This window comes from Micromys minutus (genome assembly GCF_963924665.1).
Source record: "Micromys minutus genome assembly, chromosome: 30".
NCBI classification, from domain to species: Eukaryota; Metazoa; Chordata; class Mammalia; order Rodentia; family Muridae; genus Micromys; species Micromys minutus.
In genome coordinates, this window is record NC_137965.1 from 18,794,204 (window position 1) to 18,812,639 (window position 18,436).

Consider the following 18,436-nt stretch of genomic DNA (forward strand, 5'->3'; position numbering starts at 1 on the left):
CACTCCAGCACCAGTGAGCATGGAAGACAGAATGCACTGGTGGACTGAAGCCAGGCTAGCGGAGAGCCTAGGCCCTGGTCTAGTTTGCTTTCTCGGTTACTCTAAAGCTGTAAGGTGGACAAGCCAGCAAGTGAGCAGAAGCACGAGTGGTAGCCAGCAAGTTGTTAAGAGCAGCCATTGTTGAAGCTATTTCTCCAGGTCATGCTCTGTTCCAGGGAACAAGTGGAGCCATGCTTAGAGATGAGCAGCACAAGCGGTGTACTCACTAAACCAGTATCTAAGAATTGCTCTTTCCCACCTTGTTTGAATTCAGGTCACTACCTATTAAAATATGTGTCAGTATGTTCTGAACGAAGGAGGAAGAAAGACATCCTTCTAAAATACAACCTCATGCATGAGACCTTTGGAGTAACCGAAATGCTGAGTTTGCCATTCTATAAAAAGGAGGCCCAAGGTAGATGTCTACACCCTGCATTTTTATAAACGATTTCACATGATGCTGTGACCTTCCTAGTTTGGTGGGTTCCTATAGACTGTAGACCTGTTGGGAAGCATTCTTTTCTGTATGAAAGACCCAGGACCAGGGCCAGTTTGTGTCCAACTGGTCCTATTGTAACTCCTACTTTCAAGTCCTGCTCCTACCTCCCTCAGCCAGCCATAAAACTTTTGAGTCCTATTTCAAATGCTATGGAATTTTTGCATACATTCAAGTATGTTCCTAACTATGGTAAAAACAATTTTTTTCTTGTACTTACTAATAAACTTCTTGTGAAAGGGGTGAGAGAAGAGCTGGGCATCGTGCATCTGGAGAGGCAGGCTGATCTATATGCATGCAGCCAGCCTGCCAGTTCGCGAAATACCAAGGGTCTGCCCTGCCCCACAGTGCCTGAGATAGATACGTGGTGGCTAGAGCAGTGTCTACAGGACTGTCGCTGGTACCAACACAAGTTAGCCCAGGAAGGACAGATGAGCTGGCCACGACTACTGAAGCAGAGTGAATGGAGCTGCCCTGCCACCTCATCTGTGCAGAGTGACTGGGTCTTTAAAGGAAGAATGAGGAAGAGAAAGGGGCACGTGGACGCCGTACTGAGTTGGAAGGAACAAAACCTGGAAGGCGCCTGTCAAGGGGATTAGGACCTACTTGGTTGACCTCCACCAACAGCAGATGGGGCCGTTTTGGGTTGTGGGCTAGAACAACCAGTTCTCCTAGAGACACTGAATTTGCACAGGCAGGAACTTGAGGGAGGCCAGTGTCATTCTGGGGACATGGCCTTGAGTTTATAGAAACAATACTCAAGGCCAGCAGAGGCAGAAGGGGAGTGAATTGAAACTATTTGTGCTGAGATTCTGCATTCTTAGATCATGGTTAGGTGCAGTCACGGTTAGGGCTCAAAGGGTTTGACTGGAGTATGGTTGGATTAGTTTTTGTACCGGAACAGCACATATCTCTGATAAGGCACATATGCTCTTAGTGCCAACAGCACACAGGCTAAATGGGGTGTTGTGGGTAGGCATGAAAAGACAGCCATAACAATTTCACAGGAACCTGGGGAACATGCACAATTGATTCTGGAGGTCAGCCATCCTGCCAGCTACTGGCATTCAAGTAAGGATCATCATCAGGATGTGGCATTAAAAAGAAAATCTATATGAAGAAAATCTAACAAAGGGTTAACTTTTAACATGTATATACATTTTCTTCTTCCTTTCTTAATTTGTTCAGTGTAAATCTCATGAAAGTTTTCTATTTTATGTATCTTGTAATTTATCCCATGATTCTGTGGTTAGCTGAACCCAGAGAGAGCCACAAGCAGCCAGAATTCTAATGTGTGTTGGAGCACAGCAACCCAGGCTTGTCTCAAATTGGTGGTTCTCCTACCTGAGCCTCCTGGGAACAGAGACCATTGGTGTGCACTGCCATGCCCAGCTTGGGGTCTTAATGCTGTCCCCTGTGACCAATACAACAAGAAAATGGAACACAATGTACAGATAAAGTAGCTGCACCTGTTTAAGTTATCGGATTGTCTTCCACAAAGCGCTCAAAAATTTCAGAATACATGGAAGACAAAGCAAAATGCTCCAAACAAGAAACAGAGTAGCTTAGTGGTTGGATGAGGATAGCCAGAGAAGGTGGGAGTTGGTCCTCACTGTGCTTTCTCCTCGTTGTGAGGATTCATGCTCTTCTTGCTTGTTTGGGAAAGGGATCTTCCTATGTATGACTAGGTAGGGCTTAAAATAAAGATGGGATTCTCTTTCTCGGTGCACTACTACAAAGTCCTCTCTGGATCTGGGGAGGAGGAAAGAGAAAGCTCATTTTTTGGGCAGGAGAAGCTGTGAGTAGTTTAGAAGTAGTCTTTAAATATATTCATATAGTTTTATGTAAAAATCATTTTAAAATCTGAAAAAAAGTACTGACAAAAATGTATAATTTTACGCAAAAAATGCTTAAAATCTATACATTTATCTTTGTTCTGTAAAATAAAGTTGTTTTAAAAAATTGTGTGTTTTGCTAATTTTATCATAATAAATCAATTAAAAAAAAGAAGTAGTCTTTAGCAGCAAAGAGGTGTGTGTGGAGTCTTCAGAATCACACAGATTAGAAGTGATGGTTCTTGTCAGATGTAAAGCTACATTTCATCATTTCAATAAAACAGGAACTGTTCTGTCAGGTGTAGGTGCCAGCTCTATTCATTTATAGCTGCCTCATTTTAGAAACTGGTTCTTTAGTTACAAAATAGAGGGAATTTTGGTGTGAATTGCACATCAGAACAGAGGGTCCCTCTGAAGTAAAAGAGGGGTGTCTTTTCATTCTGGTCCTCAGCAGGCCATTGGGTTCTGCCACTGTCCATGCTGAAGTTTAGGGAGCATGTGCCAGTGTCTATGCTTCCCCTGGCTCAGGGCCATAAGCTTATAGAAAAGTCATCACTTTAACTCTAGTGCAAAGAGTTACACTGCATTACAAAGAGCTGTTCGTGGAAGCATGCCTGTTGACACTCAGTTCCTCTGTCCAGTCCTACTAAAGCGTGTAGATGGCATTGTGTCTAAAGGTAGCTGTCCTGGTGAGATGCTGCTGCTTCCAAAGAGCCTAGGGATGGTGCTGCATCTTCACCCTCTTCACTCAGGGCTGGAGCCTGGTTCGCAGTTCCCTGTAAACCAGTGGTAACAAGTGTGCTTATGTAAAATCAGCTCTGTATGGAAATGAAGAGATGACATATCTTCTGGGCTAGGCTTTCTGTTGCTTCAGTGAAGCATCACGAACCAAAAGCGGGTTGGGGAGAAAAGAATATATATTCAGCTCACACTTTCACATAGTATAATCTATCACTAAAGCAAGTCAAAACAGGAGCTCAAGCAGGGAAGGAACCTTGAGGCAGGACCTGATGCAGATGCTGTAAAGAGGTGTTGTGTACTGACTTGTTAGCTTGCTTTCTTAGAGAACCTAGGACCATCAAGCCCAGGGATGGCACCACCCATAATGGCCTGGGCCCTCCACCATCTAGTTAAGAAAATGCCCTAGGGCTGGAGAAATGGCTCAGTGGGTAAGAGCACTGTCTGCTCTTCCAGAGGTCCTGAGTTCAAATCCATGGTGCCTCACAACCATCTGTAATGGGATCTGATACCCTCTTCTGGTGTGTCTGAAGACAACTACAGTGTACTTATATGTAATAAATAAATCTTTAGGAAAATAGAGAAAACATGCCCTAGAAGATTACCTATAGCCAGATCTTATGAAGGCATTTTCTTAAATGGGGTTCCCTCCTCTCAGATGACTTTAGCTTGCATCTTGCTGATGTAAAATTATCCAGCACACATGTGGATTACTAGAATCACATTATTTCTAAAGGAACAACAACAAAAAACCTGGTGCCAGCTTTAAGGGATCTGACTCCTGGGCTCTGTTGGCATCTGCACTCATGAGCACATACATACATACACACAGTATATATAATTTTAAAGATACAGTAAAATAAATATTTAGATAAAGCTGCCTTGTAGTTTATATTTCCAACTGAAAGGTGATTGAAATTCAGAGGTAGCGTTGAACTAGCTACCTGCTGAAGAAACTGGCATTGTGCCTACTCTCACCAGAAGCATGGGAGTCACCAGAAGAAAATTGTAGGAAGAAAATTTGGGGGAGGGCAATCTTAGAGGAAGAAATAAATATTGGGTTTTAATTTAAAGAAGAAAAAGAAACAGAGGTTTGATTAATTAAAAAACTAGGGCAAAAGCCAATGATTTTTTTTTTTTTTTTTTTTTTTTTTTGGTAGAAATTTATTTGTCATGGTCACTAGTCATTCTTCACAGAACCATGTGACATCTCGGGGTGCAGACCTGTCCTCAAGAGGTATAATGGAGACTGACCCAAAACCAGAGTAGAGTTGAGAGTACTGTGAGTGAAGGCTGTGGTTAGCATAGGATCAGTTCTGTGTGGAGAGCTTCTGAATATGTGCCACACAGATGCTAGGCACGGGAGCCTCAGGAAAGCCAGTTGTAACTGGCAAGGGGTGACTATAGCTGAGGTCTGTGAGGCAGTTGGTAATGATTGTAGTCGCTGAGAGAAAAGAGAGTTAGGCAACAACTCTAACCTTGAAACAGCAAGACAAGCAGGAGCTAGGAAGGGGCTGTCAAGCCCCAGCACCAGTCAGTGTGCCTTGGCTGTGCACCTTGCTTGGCTGGGGCTCTAGGCAGAGATTGATGTCTTCCAGCACGCGTCTCATTACCATTCCTCTGTCCTGTTCTCCTGATGCCCTTTGCTCTCACAAGCTTTATCTCATTTGATTAGTCATGGGAAGAACTAGCAATGGAGATTTGATTTTTTTTTTTTTTCAAAATCTCATTTCTTGTTGTGTTACTGTTCTTCAGTTATCTGTGACATACTTGTTCCAAAAGCCGCTTTCTCAGTCATTGCTGATCGCTAGACTGCAAGAGTGTCTTTTTCCTTTCAGTTCATCTCCGTAGTGGCCTGTCTTCCTGTGGGACCTATAGTTGGCATGAATTCATAGCAGTCTTGAGCCTGGTGTTTTGTTCTCTCTTTTGCTTTGGTGTGGATCTTGAATAGAAGTCACTCATTGAATTGCCAGTCTCTCTCTCTCTCTCTCTCTCTCTCTCTCTCTCTCTCTCTCTCTCTCTCTCTCTCTCTCTCTCTCTTTTCTTTTTTCCTTTCATTTGTAAAGACTTATATGCCTGTTCTCCTGGCTGTTCTCTGTTCATTCTCTAAATAGAAACTGGGTGTCACTAAGTGGAGAGTTGTGTTCTGTCCTTTGCAGATACTTTGCTGCGCTTCATGCACAATCGCAGGGCATAGGGAGACACATGCTGTTACACAAAGCTTTCATCCTTCAGATTTCAGCTCAGGCTGCCAGAACAAAGTACGGTAAATGGATTGGCTGAAACACATCAACTTCTCATATTTCTGGAGGCTGAGAAGGTCAAGATAAAGGTGTCAACCAGTTTGACTACTGGTGAGGTCTCCTTTCCGTCTCAGAATGCTGGCCTCAAGTACTCACATTGCCTTTCTTTGGTGCTTTTGGGATACAGCCTGTACTTTTCTTCCTCCTAGAAGACTGTGCATCCTACCACTGAGGCATTATCCTTGTGACATGACCTAGACCTAATCCCCTTCCTATAGGTCTCATCACAAACTCTATCAGTCCAGACATTGTGTCCTCAGAAGGAGGCCAGATAGTCACGTGACAAAGACAGGTGAAAGATGATGTAGGTAGCAATGAGAATACTTAAGGACACAGGAGAACCTGCAACAGTTGGGGCACTTAGAATTCTTAAGGATTGACATATGTAAGTCCTGAGTACCTTGGAAGAGTTGCTGTTATCTGCTACTGAGTTATTTTCATTAATAAAATTTTATGTGCCTAAATGTCTCTTCATTTTGCATGAAGGTACATGAGAATATGGGAGGGAAAAAGAGAAACATACTCCACAGACATTGTGAGGCATTGGTTGGGACCCCACACCTTTTTCCTTTGGAAACTGAGTCTGCTGAAAGTATAAGAAAGCATGTTCTGTGCTTGTTGTTGCAAACAGCTCATTAAGTACGTTAAATACCTGCCTGCCTTAGGGTAGAACCCAGTAGGTCTGTATACTGTTCTTGCTGTCCATCTTCATGCCTGTGTTGCTTGGATGCCTGTAGACATGCCAGCAGATGTTGGGTTTTCATGTCGGCAACCAAGATGAATTTCCTCTGATCCTAATAGTTCTGTCTGTATTTACCTTTAATCTATATGTATTGACAAATTCATCATTTCCACTGGGGGAAAGTTTTCCATCAAATTATAGATGATGGAATTGTTTGTTTGTTTGTTTGTTTATATGTGCATTAGTGTTTTGCCTGAAGTTACAGTGAGCTGCTTTGTGGGTGCTGGGAATTGAGCTCAGGTTCTATGGAAGGGCAGTCATTTCTTCGCTGCTCAGCTCTTAAATTGGCTCTTAAATGCTGAGTTATCTTTCTAGCTCCTGACTGTAGATGATATTTAAAGGAATATTTGACATAATGGGACATGCTTATTGTCACAAAGCTTTAGAACATGAAGCAACAAGGTTGCAAGTTTGAATTTAGCCTGGGATGAATAGGCCCTATCTCAGAAACAACAACAGAACAGAATATTTAATGAGTGATTGGTTTATTATAAAACAGCCATACAAATCCATAAGCTTATTACTTCTTCCCTCGTTGTTAATTATTTGCCCATGTCTTTAAATTGCTGCTGTCCTTAATTTTAATTCACCTTTTCATTAAAAAATATTCACCAAGGACTCACTGTGTATCCAGAGCTCTCTGAGATGCCAAGGATATAACTGCAGAGTCAGCTGTAGAGGTGCTTGTCACAGTGTCAAGAGCAGTCAGATAGCCCTGGTTTGACTACTTCCTGGTTTTAAGCTGTGTCTGAAATACAGATGATGATTGCTGTGCTTGTCACATGAGAAGCAGGTGTTAGGCACAGATCCCCCAATCCCATTAGGCAAAACAATTTCTAAGTTTATAACTATCAGATGCAAGATCTCCAGATAAGATCACAAAGCAGGTGGTAAACACTCATCATGCTTTCTGGGACCCAAGGCTTCTCTTGTGATGTTCTGGTGGTTTCTAACAATTGTGGCATACTCACAGTGAGGAGCTGACAGCCAAAGAATCTTCCCTCAGAATTTGCTAGCTCTGATGTGTGCCTGCCTACATCCATTACCTCCCACACGCAGTTTGTCTGTGTACTCTCAGAGCTGTGGGGTCAAGGGAAAGCTCTTAGGAGTAACCCTAACCATACTGAGGTGTTGGGCTCCTCTGAGGTCCATTCCAGCATGGACCAGCGGTTCCTGTTAATTGTGATGAAGGACTTAGCAGTGAGTATATTAATGCCATCCTCACAGCACTGTATTGATGATTAACTCATCAATGTCACTGTCATCTGTGAAAAATATTCTAAACATGGGAATTCAAACCTTTTCCAGGAAAACATAATATACATACATGAGAATATATTAATGAAACCCATTATTTTATAAGCCAAGTAAACTTTAAATAAAAAGTCACTTTCGGAGCATCTTGTTTTTCAGATATAATATGCTTACATGACCAAATAGACATAGACATTTTCTGTAAATTATAATAATGAACTTCTGGTGCATCTTTACTTTCCAGGAAAACAAATGTTTTTTTAGTCCCTCTTTTAGCTAGAAGACAAAAGAAACAACAATACAGCAGGGTTTTTTTCTGCTTTTGCAAATGTATGAATAGCATAATGTGGTCATCATGCTGCTGGTCATGTTTCTGTATGTGAGGGATTATTTGATTACATTGATTGAGGTAGGAAGAAGATCCATTCACTAGGAATTGCACCACTCCAGATCGTGACCTGTAGAACTGTGGGAAATGAGCTGGCCATGCATGTGTGTATCTAACTATGGAGACGGTGTGGCCAGCTCCTCAGGCTCCTGGCACTGTTACTTCCCCACTATGGGAACTGTCACCTGGAACTGTGCAAAAATAGACCATGTGAAATTGCTTTTGTGGGGTATTTATTATAGCAAAAAAAAAAAAAAAAAAAAAGAAAGAAAGAAACTCGGCCAATCATCTGTGTCTCCCCCCCTCCACAGTTTTCATCAGTTTGTCTTTAGTTGTGCATGTATTTTGTCCTAATACAGTTTACTCCACTTGCTCTTTGTTGCAGGTGTTGTTTGGCACAGCGGATGGGCAGGTGATCGTCATGGACTGCCACGGCAGAATGCTAGCCCATGTCCTCCTACATGAATCTGATGGCATCCTCAGCATGTCCTGGAATTACCCCATCTTCCTTGTGGAGGACAGCAGCGAGAGTGACACAGACTCAGATGATTATTCTCCTCCCCAGGGTAACCAGCTTGCTGCCCTCACTTTTATTGCATTTGGCAAAGATAACATTGGGAAAGAGAGTGACGTCACTCAGAGAAGAAGGTTCACCTTATACACACCTCTCTGGCTCACTCAAGAGAGCTTTTATTGTTGAAATGTAGCACAACTGCCCCTACCCCTGATGCAGGTCTTCCCATTACCCCTTTTCGAAAGATCACTGGTTGAGTTGCTTCTATTCTAAAGACTAAGGTTTTCCTAGACATAAAATGAGACATATGTCTTCTTCTATCCCTAGGGTTTTGTGGGTCTTAGCTGCTTAGCAGGAATAAATTTTTATTGCAGATGAAAAATTGCATACTATGTTAATATGTGGTATGACCAAATCCCTAGCGGTTTTAAAGCTGGTGGCTTAGTTTTATGTAAGAGAAAGACTCATTCTGCCGTTCCAGAGAACAGCAGCTGGAGATGATGCTCCATGTCCCTGTTTGTGCTCTGTCCCTTCTCAGTCACAAAGACTCAGTGCCCCTCTGTGAGCCTTATTGGTGTTAGTTGGTGTTAGATATTTGAGACTCGTGTTTTTTTCTACCTTTGTCAGATGCGAAAGAGACCAAAGGAAGCATTAGGTAGCCACCAGGCCTCTGCCAGCATCAGGATTGACTAGTTACCAGTATCTCATCCCTGCACTTTTTTTTCCCCTTGAAGAAAAATGCATTATAAAATGCTAGAAATGAGTGGCTCCTTGAAGGCTGTCCTACAGCTGCAGGCTCCTGTCCACTGTTGGGTTTGGTGCGTCTCATTGAGTTGAAGCTATGAATTTCATGATTTCTCATCAATCCTGTCACGATGATACATGCTGTCCTGCAAGGGGCTCGACCAGTGTCCTCAGTGTCTGGATAGCCACAGGTCTCCTTCCTCCTGTCACGGAGACATAATTTTTTCCATGTTCAAAATAAATTATCAAGAGGGTTTGGGGTCTGTGGGTCTTAGGAGGAGAGTGCTCAGCACCTACAAATCCATTGAGGAAGTAACTATCCTTCTTGTGATGGACACAGCAGTGGTATTGGTTATATTTCTGCAACCTCAGAGTAATAAAGTCAGTTTCTATGAAATGTAGATAGCTTGTCTTCAAATGGAAACCCTGTCTAGTAAGTAAGATGCAGATTTTCTCATCCTTATTTTATTAGAGAAGGAAATAATAGTGTGCAAAGACCAAAGTTATATATAGAATATGTCTATCATTGATCTGAGGTGGTAGTGTATACCTCACACTTATCTAACCAGGGTTCACTTCTCAGAAGCAGTGGGCTGCTCTTGGGGTAGCACACATTTGCATATTAGATGTAACAGTGTTTGGGTGCAGAGGTGGTATGATACACTGATGCACTTAGAGTGAAGAAAAGGTTGCTGTCTTGGGTTACATGTCTGCTAGGTCACCCTCACTGCCTGCTGACATGACTCCGAGAGTTCTGGCCATCCAGGTGTTCAGAGAGACTTTCACTTGAAACTTATTGAAATTCATTTATATGTATGGCTGTTTTGCCTGAATCTGTCTGTACACCACATGTGTGCAGCACCTGCAGAACCAGAAGACAGTATCAGATCCTTGGTACTGCAGTTACAAGGTGCTGGGAATCAAACCCAGGTCCTCTGGAAGAGCAGTGACTGCTCTTAACCACTGAGCCTTCTCTGCCGCCTGACTCTTTCTTTGTCAAGTAATGTATGGTTGAGCCTTTCCATGGCCGTGTTAAACACAAGCACTCCTAGAACTTCCAAGCAGAGTTTCCTAATGCTGGCCGTGTATTCCACACATGCTAAAGTACTTTATGAGTCACATCTGGGCTCTATCCTGTCTGTAATTTGGTGTCTCCTGTGGTAAAAACTTAAGGATCTAATACTGGCTGCTATGGTTGCTTATTGTCTCTAACTTTGAGTGAAGCTTTTTGCTCTGTGCATTGGACCACAATTAAGAAAACACTTTTATACCTTTCCCCACCATTCTTAATGTTACACAACATTTAAATAATTTGCACTTAGTATCGGAAGAAACACATAATACATTAACACGTGTTAATAAACTCACATACGTTATCACCCTCAGTTACCGCTGGGGCTGCCTAACCTACATCCTGTTTCACATTTCTGCTCCTCACACTAGTGCCCTACTGACCCTGAGTGCTACAGTACTTGCTTCGCTTGGCCCATTCCAGGCCAGAGTGTGAGCTGTATTATTAGACAACTTTGAGGGCACTGTGGCGCTGTGAATGAGAATGGCTCCCATAGGTACACATGTTTGAATGCTGACAAGGTCCCCAGTTGATGAAACTGATTGGCAAGGATTGAGAGGCGTGGCCTTGGAGAAGGTATGTCACTGGGTATGGATTTGGTGTTTTGGAAAGCCCACTCCATTCCCAGTTATCTCTCTCCCTGCCTGTTACTTACACCCAAGGATCCAAGCTCTCAGCTGCCGTTTCAGTGCCATGCCTGTCTGCTAACTCTTGACCCACATTAACTGTTTCCTTTTGTAAGTTGCCCGTGTCATGGTGTTCTGTTGTAGCAATAGAAAAGTACTAGGTAAGGTGTCATAAAGAGGACAGCTTTAGACATGGGGTCAGATTGTGCTCACTGCCACCTATTCACTGGGCCCTTGTGTTTCCACAGATGGGCCTGCGGCATACCCCATCCCTGTGCAGAACATCAAGCCTCTGCTCACCGTCAGCTTCACCTCAGGAGACATCAGTTTAATGAACAACTATGATGACTTATCTCCCACTGTCATCCGTTCAGGGCTGAAAGGTACAAAATACGCCATTTCCTAACCCCACAGGTGACACCTGTGCACACCTGCCCTCCAGATGGGTGCCTTCCTGTGTGGCTGCCGGGTTCTCTCCTGTTTGATGGCCTTTTGGGGGCTTAGTGGAGTCTGTTGACAAAGGGCGCTCTGCTAAACTCTTCTGCTCATCTTAACAAGTCTATAGCTGCTAATACCCAGTCTGAGTCATAGCCCTCTCCTTGCTCCACTCCAACAAGAATGGCCTGCTGTTCACTGGATGCACATCTGGCTGTCACTTTACTCAAATGGCAGCAGATGGCACCACGTTGTCCTTTACCCACAAGCCCTTAGAGTTTTGGCAAGCTAATAAGGAGTTGATCATTGTGCAGCAGAGTTCCTTGAAAGACTGGAGGTTCCAGACTGTCACATCCATGCAGGACAGTGATAAGTGCTGCTACATTTCTGTGAGGAAATGTTTTCACAAGAGAAAACTTCCTAGACCGGGAACTGGGGCTGTTCTGGTTGTGTACTTCAAGGTTCCTAAAGACAGAGTGACCTTGGTAGATTTTTTGCAAAACAACAGTCTTGCCTCTTCAGGATTCACTGGGACAGAGTAGAAAAAATTTTAAATTCTAAGCCTGGGCTGGCTCTAGTCCTTTATATTACGGCGCTTACTGTCCTCTGAGTGGGAGACAGACCTCTGTGCTAGTTACTGTCTGTGTGGCTGTCTTGCAAAGTCATTGCCATGGCGGCAGCTGCTGCTTCTCTAGGCTCTCTAGGAAGCAGGGGGATGGCGAGTCATCTTTGTGCATATCACACTTGGCAGCAGTATGTGGTACCTATCTGCACCACCCACACACTTATAAGTCTGTTTTCAATTTGAAGCATATTTTAAAGCAAATTGTACTCATTCTTAGGTATCCCATTTGCTGTTTTAGGGCTGCTAAAAGGAATTCCTGTTTTATAAGGAATTATTTAGTCTATTAGCCCCTTTAGGAGAGTAAATATCTTCTGTCAGACTTACATTCTGTGCTGCTCTGTTGACTATTTTCTGAATATTGTCTTCCAGTGAGTTAAAATAGGACTGGCCCTTATAAATTCTTCCATGTATCTCGTAAAGTCTAGTTTCCTTCAAAAACTCTGTTTTTAAACTTTTAACCGTAGTTGCTAATTTCTTGAGATCTGCCTCTAGTTGTGGAATCCTGAATTTTGTTCTCTATCAAATATCTGTTTATGGTTCAAGATAACATAATTGCCATTTCATTCCTGTTTACTCTTTACAGATTGTTTACTGTTTTTACCTCCTTGCTTTTCGAAGCTCTTATCTTTTTACTTATCTCTGTGTTACCTACTTATCTAACAGCTCTTTAGATATATTATTTGTGTGTCTATTAACACCTCTAATATGTTCTCACCAAGTGTGTGTGTGTGTGTGTGTGTGTATGAGAGAGAGAGAGAGAGAGAGAGAGAGAGAGAGAGAGAGATTGGCTGATATCAGTCTATGACACCAGGACCACCTTCAGGGAAACAGTGACTTTACTCAGGGTGAATCAAGGAGTTTGGGGGAAGGGGTTAGGAATATCCAGGTCACTGGCAGAAGGCTAAGGTACTGAGATGCCTCCGTAGCATGGAGAGGCACTTCAAGAATCTCAGGGGCTTGCTGATCTGGTTTTTGTCTGAAGAAAGGAGGCTGAACATGTACTCTAACCAAGGCTGTGTGACATTTTGAAAGAGGAGGAGAGGGAATTCCAGCTCCTCAGACAAGGTCAGAAAAGAAGAAGCTCTGCTTATAAAGGGAGTCCACCATTTTTTGAGGAGCTCAGAAAGCTATCTTTAATTAGCAGGGCAACATCTAATCTGCAATGCTTTTAGTTGTTTCCGGTGTTGTGGCTGGGGATAGTTGTTGTACACACTTGAGCTATCTCTTCATGATTTCAGACAGCTTTACCTGAGCCAGTACTGTCCACTTGTTACTCCATGTAAGTCATTCTCCTATCTTGGTGTCAGAGTATTTGTTTCTGACCTGACATCAACGTGGTTTAGATCTAGTCTTAAATGTGGTATGAACAGCAGCAGTGGTTCTTGTTTATAAATTTTATTTTATTCTGTTGTTCTATGGTCTGTATTAATAAATAATGGAAATAAACAAGTCCCTAGAGGTGCCATAGTTGTTACCTTATCACAATACTGAGATACTGAGATTGTTTAGATTTTGTAGTTCAGGATTTCTAAAGATGCTGTGATCTGGTTCTTTGGAAAACAGTCTTGTCACTTGAGGGTCTGATGAAGGCTGAAGAGTCTCTGAATCCCTTGGTCTTTCTGTATATATGGTCTCAGAGAACCTTTTCCTCATGCCCCTTATCACCAGCACTGTAACTCATGAAACACATGTGCAGATATCCCACACCACTCCTGTCCTCCATGTCCTGCCCTCTTCTGTATCACCTGGCATGGTGGTTTTTATGCTGCAGATTCTGGAGGGGACAGAGATGGGTGTCTGCTTTCACTGTGCAGCTGTTGCTGAGGGAGTTCACCTTAGGATGAAGTTGGCTAAGTAATTTACCTCAAACATCTTCTTAGCACCCAAGGAGCAGGAGATGGGGTTTTGGTGTAATATCTGCCCCTCCCCTTTTTTCTTTTACTTAAAACAGTATACCTGAGTCGTGAGCTGTGGTATTCTCTGATGCAAGCGATGGCAGCAGGTTTGTAGGTGATACAAGTCGATTCTAAAGACCACCACATTGATCCATGTGTATCAGGAAACAAAAGATGTGCTTCTACCCACCCCCCAGCATGTTCAGACTCTGCCACCCCACCCCCCAAGCACCCAGCTTAATGACTGAGCCATCTTTCTAGGCTCAGAACTGCACCTTTCATCATTCAGTGAGGTCTGTGGGAATCGTGCAGGTTTTGATGGGTGTGTGGCTGTGCCGCCACCTTCCTCATGTAGCGAGCCTCCGCCTTTCAGTCCTGACTCTGTCCTGTGAGTGTGTATGGAGGCCAGAGAATATCCTCAGGTGTCCTCTACAACAGTGTCTGCTTTCTTTGAGATGGGATTACTCGGCGCCCCAAAGCTCCCCAGTTAGACTAGGCTACGGGCCTGTGAGCTGGGGAGCCATCGTCTCTGCCACCTCTCTAGCAGCAGATCATAAGCATGTACCACCACATCTGGCAAATAATTGAGTTCTGGGAACTCTACTCAGGTCTGATGCTTACAACACAACACTTGACTGTGTGGGCTATCTCCCCAGCCTTTAAAAAGGGAAAGAAAACCAGCCAACAATCTTAAAAACAAAAAAAGACCCACTTTTCCTATGATTTTACCATCATGCAATTACTAAACTGCATATTTCCTCCCTTTCAGCCACTTCACATCCACACGTATATGTACACACAGACATACACATATCTTTTGGTTAATAAAAAAGCAAATGTTTACTATAGAAAACTAAGAGGCAGAGGACTGTGTTGACCTCTAACTCCCAAATGGTGCTGCAGTGTGTATGGTACTCTTCCCTTCCTGCTGAGTCTCTTTTTAAAGGCCCATGAGATTGGCTTATGGAATGTTCTAGTTTTATTTCCGTTGGTGTGTTAGGCACTTACAAAAGCACTCAGGAAGACCAGTTATTTGTACTGCGTTCCCACACCATCGATCACAGAAGACATCAGCACAGGAACTGGAGCAGACACGTGAAGCAGGAGCCTGGGAGGGCTCTTACTGTCTTATAGCCAGTCAGGGACTAGCGTAGGCTGGACCTTTCAACACTAAGGATTAGTCAAGATAACCCCCCACAGACATGCCAGTCGGCCTGTCCCTCAAGTGAGGTTCCCTGGTCAGCTGCTCTGAGCGTTGTCAAGTGGACAGTTGAAGATAACCAGGACAAGGAGAGTAGTATACATTTTTGTGTAAAATGCTTAAAAGGCCCAAATGTGCAGAGGCCTGAAACCACTGGGAGAAGACATGAAGCATGAGAGCACACCACCTAGATGCTTGCAGCTGGCAGGCCCCTGTGTGTCAAGAGTGCAGCATGAACAAGAGGGAACTTCTGCACAGCACTTACTGGATGTATAATAGGATCTTCAGAGATTCAAGAACATTGTTATCAAGAAACTTAGAAAGAAACATTGGAAGTTATTTTTTAAAGTGATTCAAGCATAATTTTTTTTAAATCCCAAAAAGAAGTATGTCCCACTCACAATCACACCTGGGCTTCTGGCAACCAAATGAATGTTTGCTTGTATTCCTGTTTCCCCATCAGCTTGTGACTGCTCCAGTTCCAGTCCCAGGAACTCCATCCCTGTAGAGAACCTAGTACCGTGGTTACAGCGGGAAATCCCAGGTGATTGTTGTTAGTTGTCAGGGCTCATGAGGTAATCAAGCCCACTGTGTTCAGCACAGCCGAGCCCTGCTGAACCCATAGAAGCCGGTGCTTCCCGACGAACCCCCCCCCACACACACACAACGCTACAGATTCTGTCATTGCCAGCACAAGGAGGACCATGTTGACAAGGAGTCCGTCCTTTAGAAGAGAGGGCAGGACCTGACCTTGGCACATGACAGCTCTCAGTGTCTCTGCACCTGCATGAAGGCATCCCTGGGGCTTTGTTCATAACGACAGACTGGTTGTTGCCTCTAACACAAAGATCCCTGAGTTCTCAGCAGCTGCTTACCTTGGCTCTGAGAATTCTGCAGGCATTGCCTTCTAGTTTTTAAACCCACTTTGTGGCAGAAGTTTCAGAAATCTTAAAAGAATGAGAGAAGTGTGGTACTGAGCAGGATGGGTTGGGTGAGGCCTGGGAAACATTGCTCTCTCCCCCAGCTCGGGTGCTGTCAGGCCATCTTGCTGCCGCTCCACTCTGACCTTCTAGTTTGTGTGCACAACGCTGTAGTCCAGAGACGGTCATTTCAGTCTCAGGGTCGTGACCAGGCTTTTCTCCAGACACGATCTGGCATCAAATGTGCAGTGCACACTGTACGTGTGTCCTCTAGTTTCCTCCCTGTTGTATTGAAAATCTTGTTAAGCAGGGTATTTATTTCATTTTTAAAATTACTTTTTGTTTTCTAGTTTGATTTTAGTTCATATGAGAAATACTGTTTATTAATGGTTGTATGATTCAGGTGTTTTCAGCTTTTTTTCTGCTCTATGTTTGGAGCTGTTGAGCTGTTTCTTGGTTTCTGCTCTGTTCTGACTTAATGAGAAAGTTCAGGAGGCTGCCTTGCCTTAGGGAGTGCTCTGTAGCTTCTCTAGCAGGTGAAAAAACTCTGACTACAGAGTGCACTGGCTTCAGCATCGAGTCTTTCCCATCACACGGAGTTTGATCATGTAGGTGTAGGTTAGGCACTGAATTCTAGCCCTGGGTTCTGATCTATGTGGCTGTCATCAGAGCACCTTCTCTACAAAATGGATCTGTATTTCAGAGAACTGTATAACGAGATGGTAGTTTGAAGGCATTGAAAGAAGAGTTTGTGAATCTTGTTACTACTAATGGGTGTCTGTCTATCATCTATCTTATCTATCCATTTCATCAGCAAGAGATAAGTAGTCGCTTATACTAGAATAAGACACAGCATCCACTGGCCATTTGTAGGTAGGCATCACATTTCTAGTATGAAGATTTCTCCACTCATGCTACCTGGCATCCAGCAGGAACGCCGCTGTTCTTTCTCTACCCCACATTGTAAGTGCCCAGCAAAATGTCAGAGCTCTCTTGTGCACACGTGCATCCAGGGCCTGAACTTTATGTCCAGTGGTCCCCAAATATCAATTACTAATTGTGGTTTACCTCAGTCTATTTTTTAATTGGAGAATTTGTAAATAAACTCTTTTAAAAAGTCACCTGTGGGCATGAAGGAAGATACCACAGTAGGAAAGCCCCGGGAGAACATGACTCAGCCATAAGTCTTACCTTGCTTAGGAGTAGTTCTCAATTTTATTGTGAGAATGATGATACTGGAGGTACATATTTAACATTCCAGCATTTGTTTACTTTTATCCTATAAGTTTATATGTATATATCTCTATATATGCTTTAATAATTAGATCTTGCTACATAACCCAGGCTGGCCTTAACTGTGACCCTTTTGCCTTTGCCTAAAAAGTAGCTAGGATTACAGGCCCATGCTGCTATACCTGGCTTTAACTTGTAGGTTTTCTCAGAAATGGTTTTTACCCTGAATTAGTTATGTTCCAAAGGAGCAGCAATCCCCATCCAAATAAATACCTGTTTATAGAAGAGTAATGTTATCTTGTACAAAGTATACTCTCATGAAAGAAAGACTGAAGAGCCTCTGTTGGCTTTGTTTAGGAGTTGTGTTTTAGGATGCTGACGACAGAATGACTTGGCTGTTGAGGAGGGCTGTGCCCTCATGCTAACTGACCCTTTTGTGTGGTTGCAGAGGTGGTGGCTCAGTGGTGTACGCAGGGAGACTTACTGGCAGTTGCTGGGATGGAGCAGCAGGCTCAGCTCAGCGAGCTGCCCAATGGTCCTCTTCTGAAGAGCGCCATGGTCAAGTTCTACAATGTTAGAGGGGAGCATATCTTCACTCTGGATACACTTGTGCAGGTAAGAACACTTGAAAATACAGTACATTTTTGGTAAATAACATACATTAGTTATTCTTACTGTAATTGGCTTTGGCAAGTCTTATTTTAATCTTTTTTTCCCCCTCTAATTCTTGGCCTATAGATCAGGGAATTAGGGAAGAAAGCAGCTTTTACCTTTTAAACAAAATGGAATTGAGCATTTTAAAATCAAATGAGTAGAGAGTTAATAGAGGAAACTGCTTCAGGAAAAACCCATAGATGAGCGAATCCTGGATCTTAACACAGTTGTTTCTAAGGGGGAATTGCACTTTGTGAGATCTGCCTGTAACAAAATGAAGTTCATAAGAGAAAAGTAGAGTCACTCTCGAGTAGGTCTCAGAGGGCAATATCAGACTGCACACCAAAACCCAGAACAAGAGGGAAAGCTTGTCAGAGACAAACACCATAAGCCAAGGCCGTGGCTTGTTATAGAGCCTTTTCCACAGGAGTCTCTGGCAGTTATCTTCCTTGCCCTGGTGGAGACAAATGGAAGTCCCAGGTCTGTGCAGCACAGTGTTGTAGTGTTCTAGTGCAAAGGGTGAAGCTGCCTGCCTCTTTATGGCCCAGTAGATACCCTTATGTGAACATAGTATGCTTCATTTGCCTGCTCACACACTCATGGACGTTTGCATTCCTTCCATCTTTGGCTGTGGCTTTGTTTTATTTAACACAGGGTTTCCCTTTGTAGCCTAAACCTTGATGTGTAGACGAGGCTGTTCTTGAAATCACAGATCTCTCATC

The 18,436-nt window shown here is 43.3% G+C and overlaps 1 protein-coding gene across 2 annotated transcripts in view; it reads left to right on the forward strand.

The window, feature by feature from the left end:
* The window catches only part of TULP4 (TUB like protein 4), a 123,535-nt gene that overhangs the window by 78,635 nt on the left and 26,464 nt on the right, over positions 1-18,436 (forward strand). For both annotated transcript variants that reach the window (XM_080941759.1, XM_080941760.1), the window contains exons 5-7: positions 8,181-8,361; positions 11,000-11,134; positions 17,509-17,675. In XM_080941759.1, the coding sequence (XP_080797885.1) occupies positions 8,181-8,361; positions 11,000-11,134; positions 17,509-17,675 (483 nt within the window). The remainder of the gene's footprint in view (positions 1-8,180; positions 8,362-10,999; positions 11,135-17,508; positions 17,676-18,436) is intronic.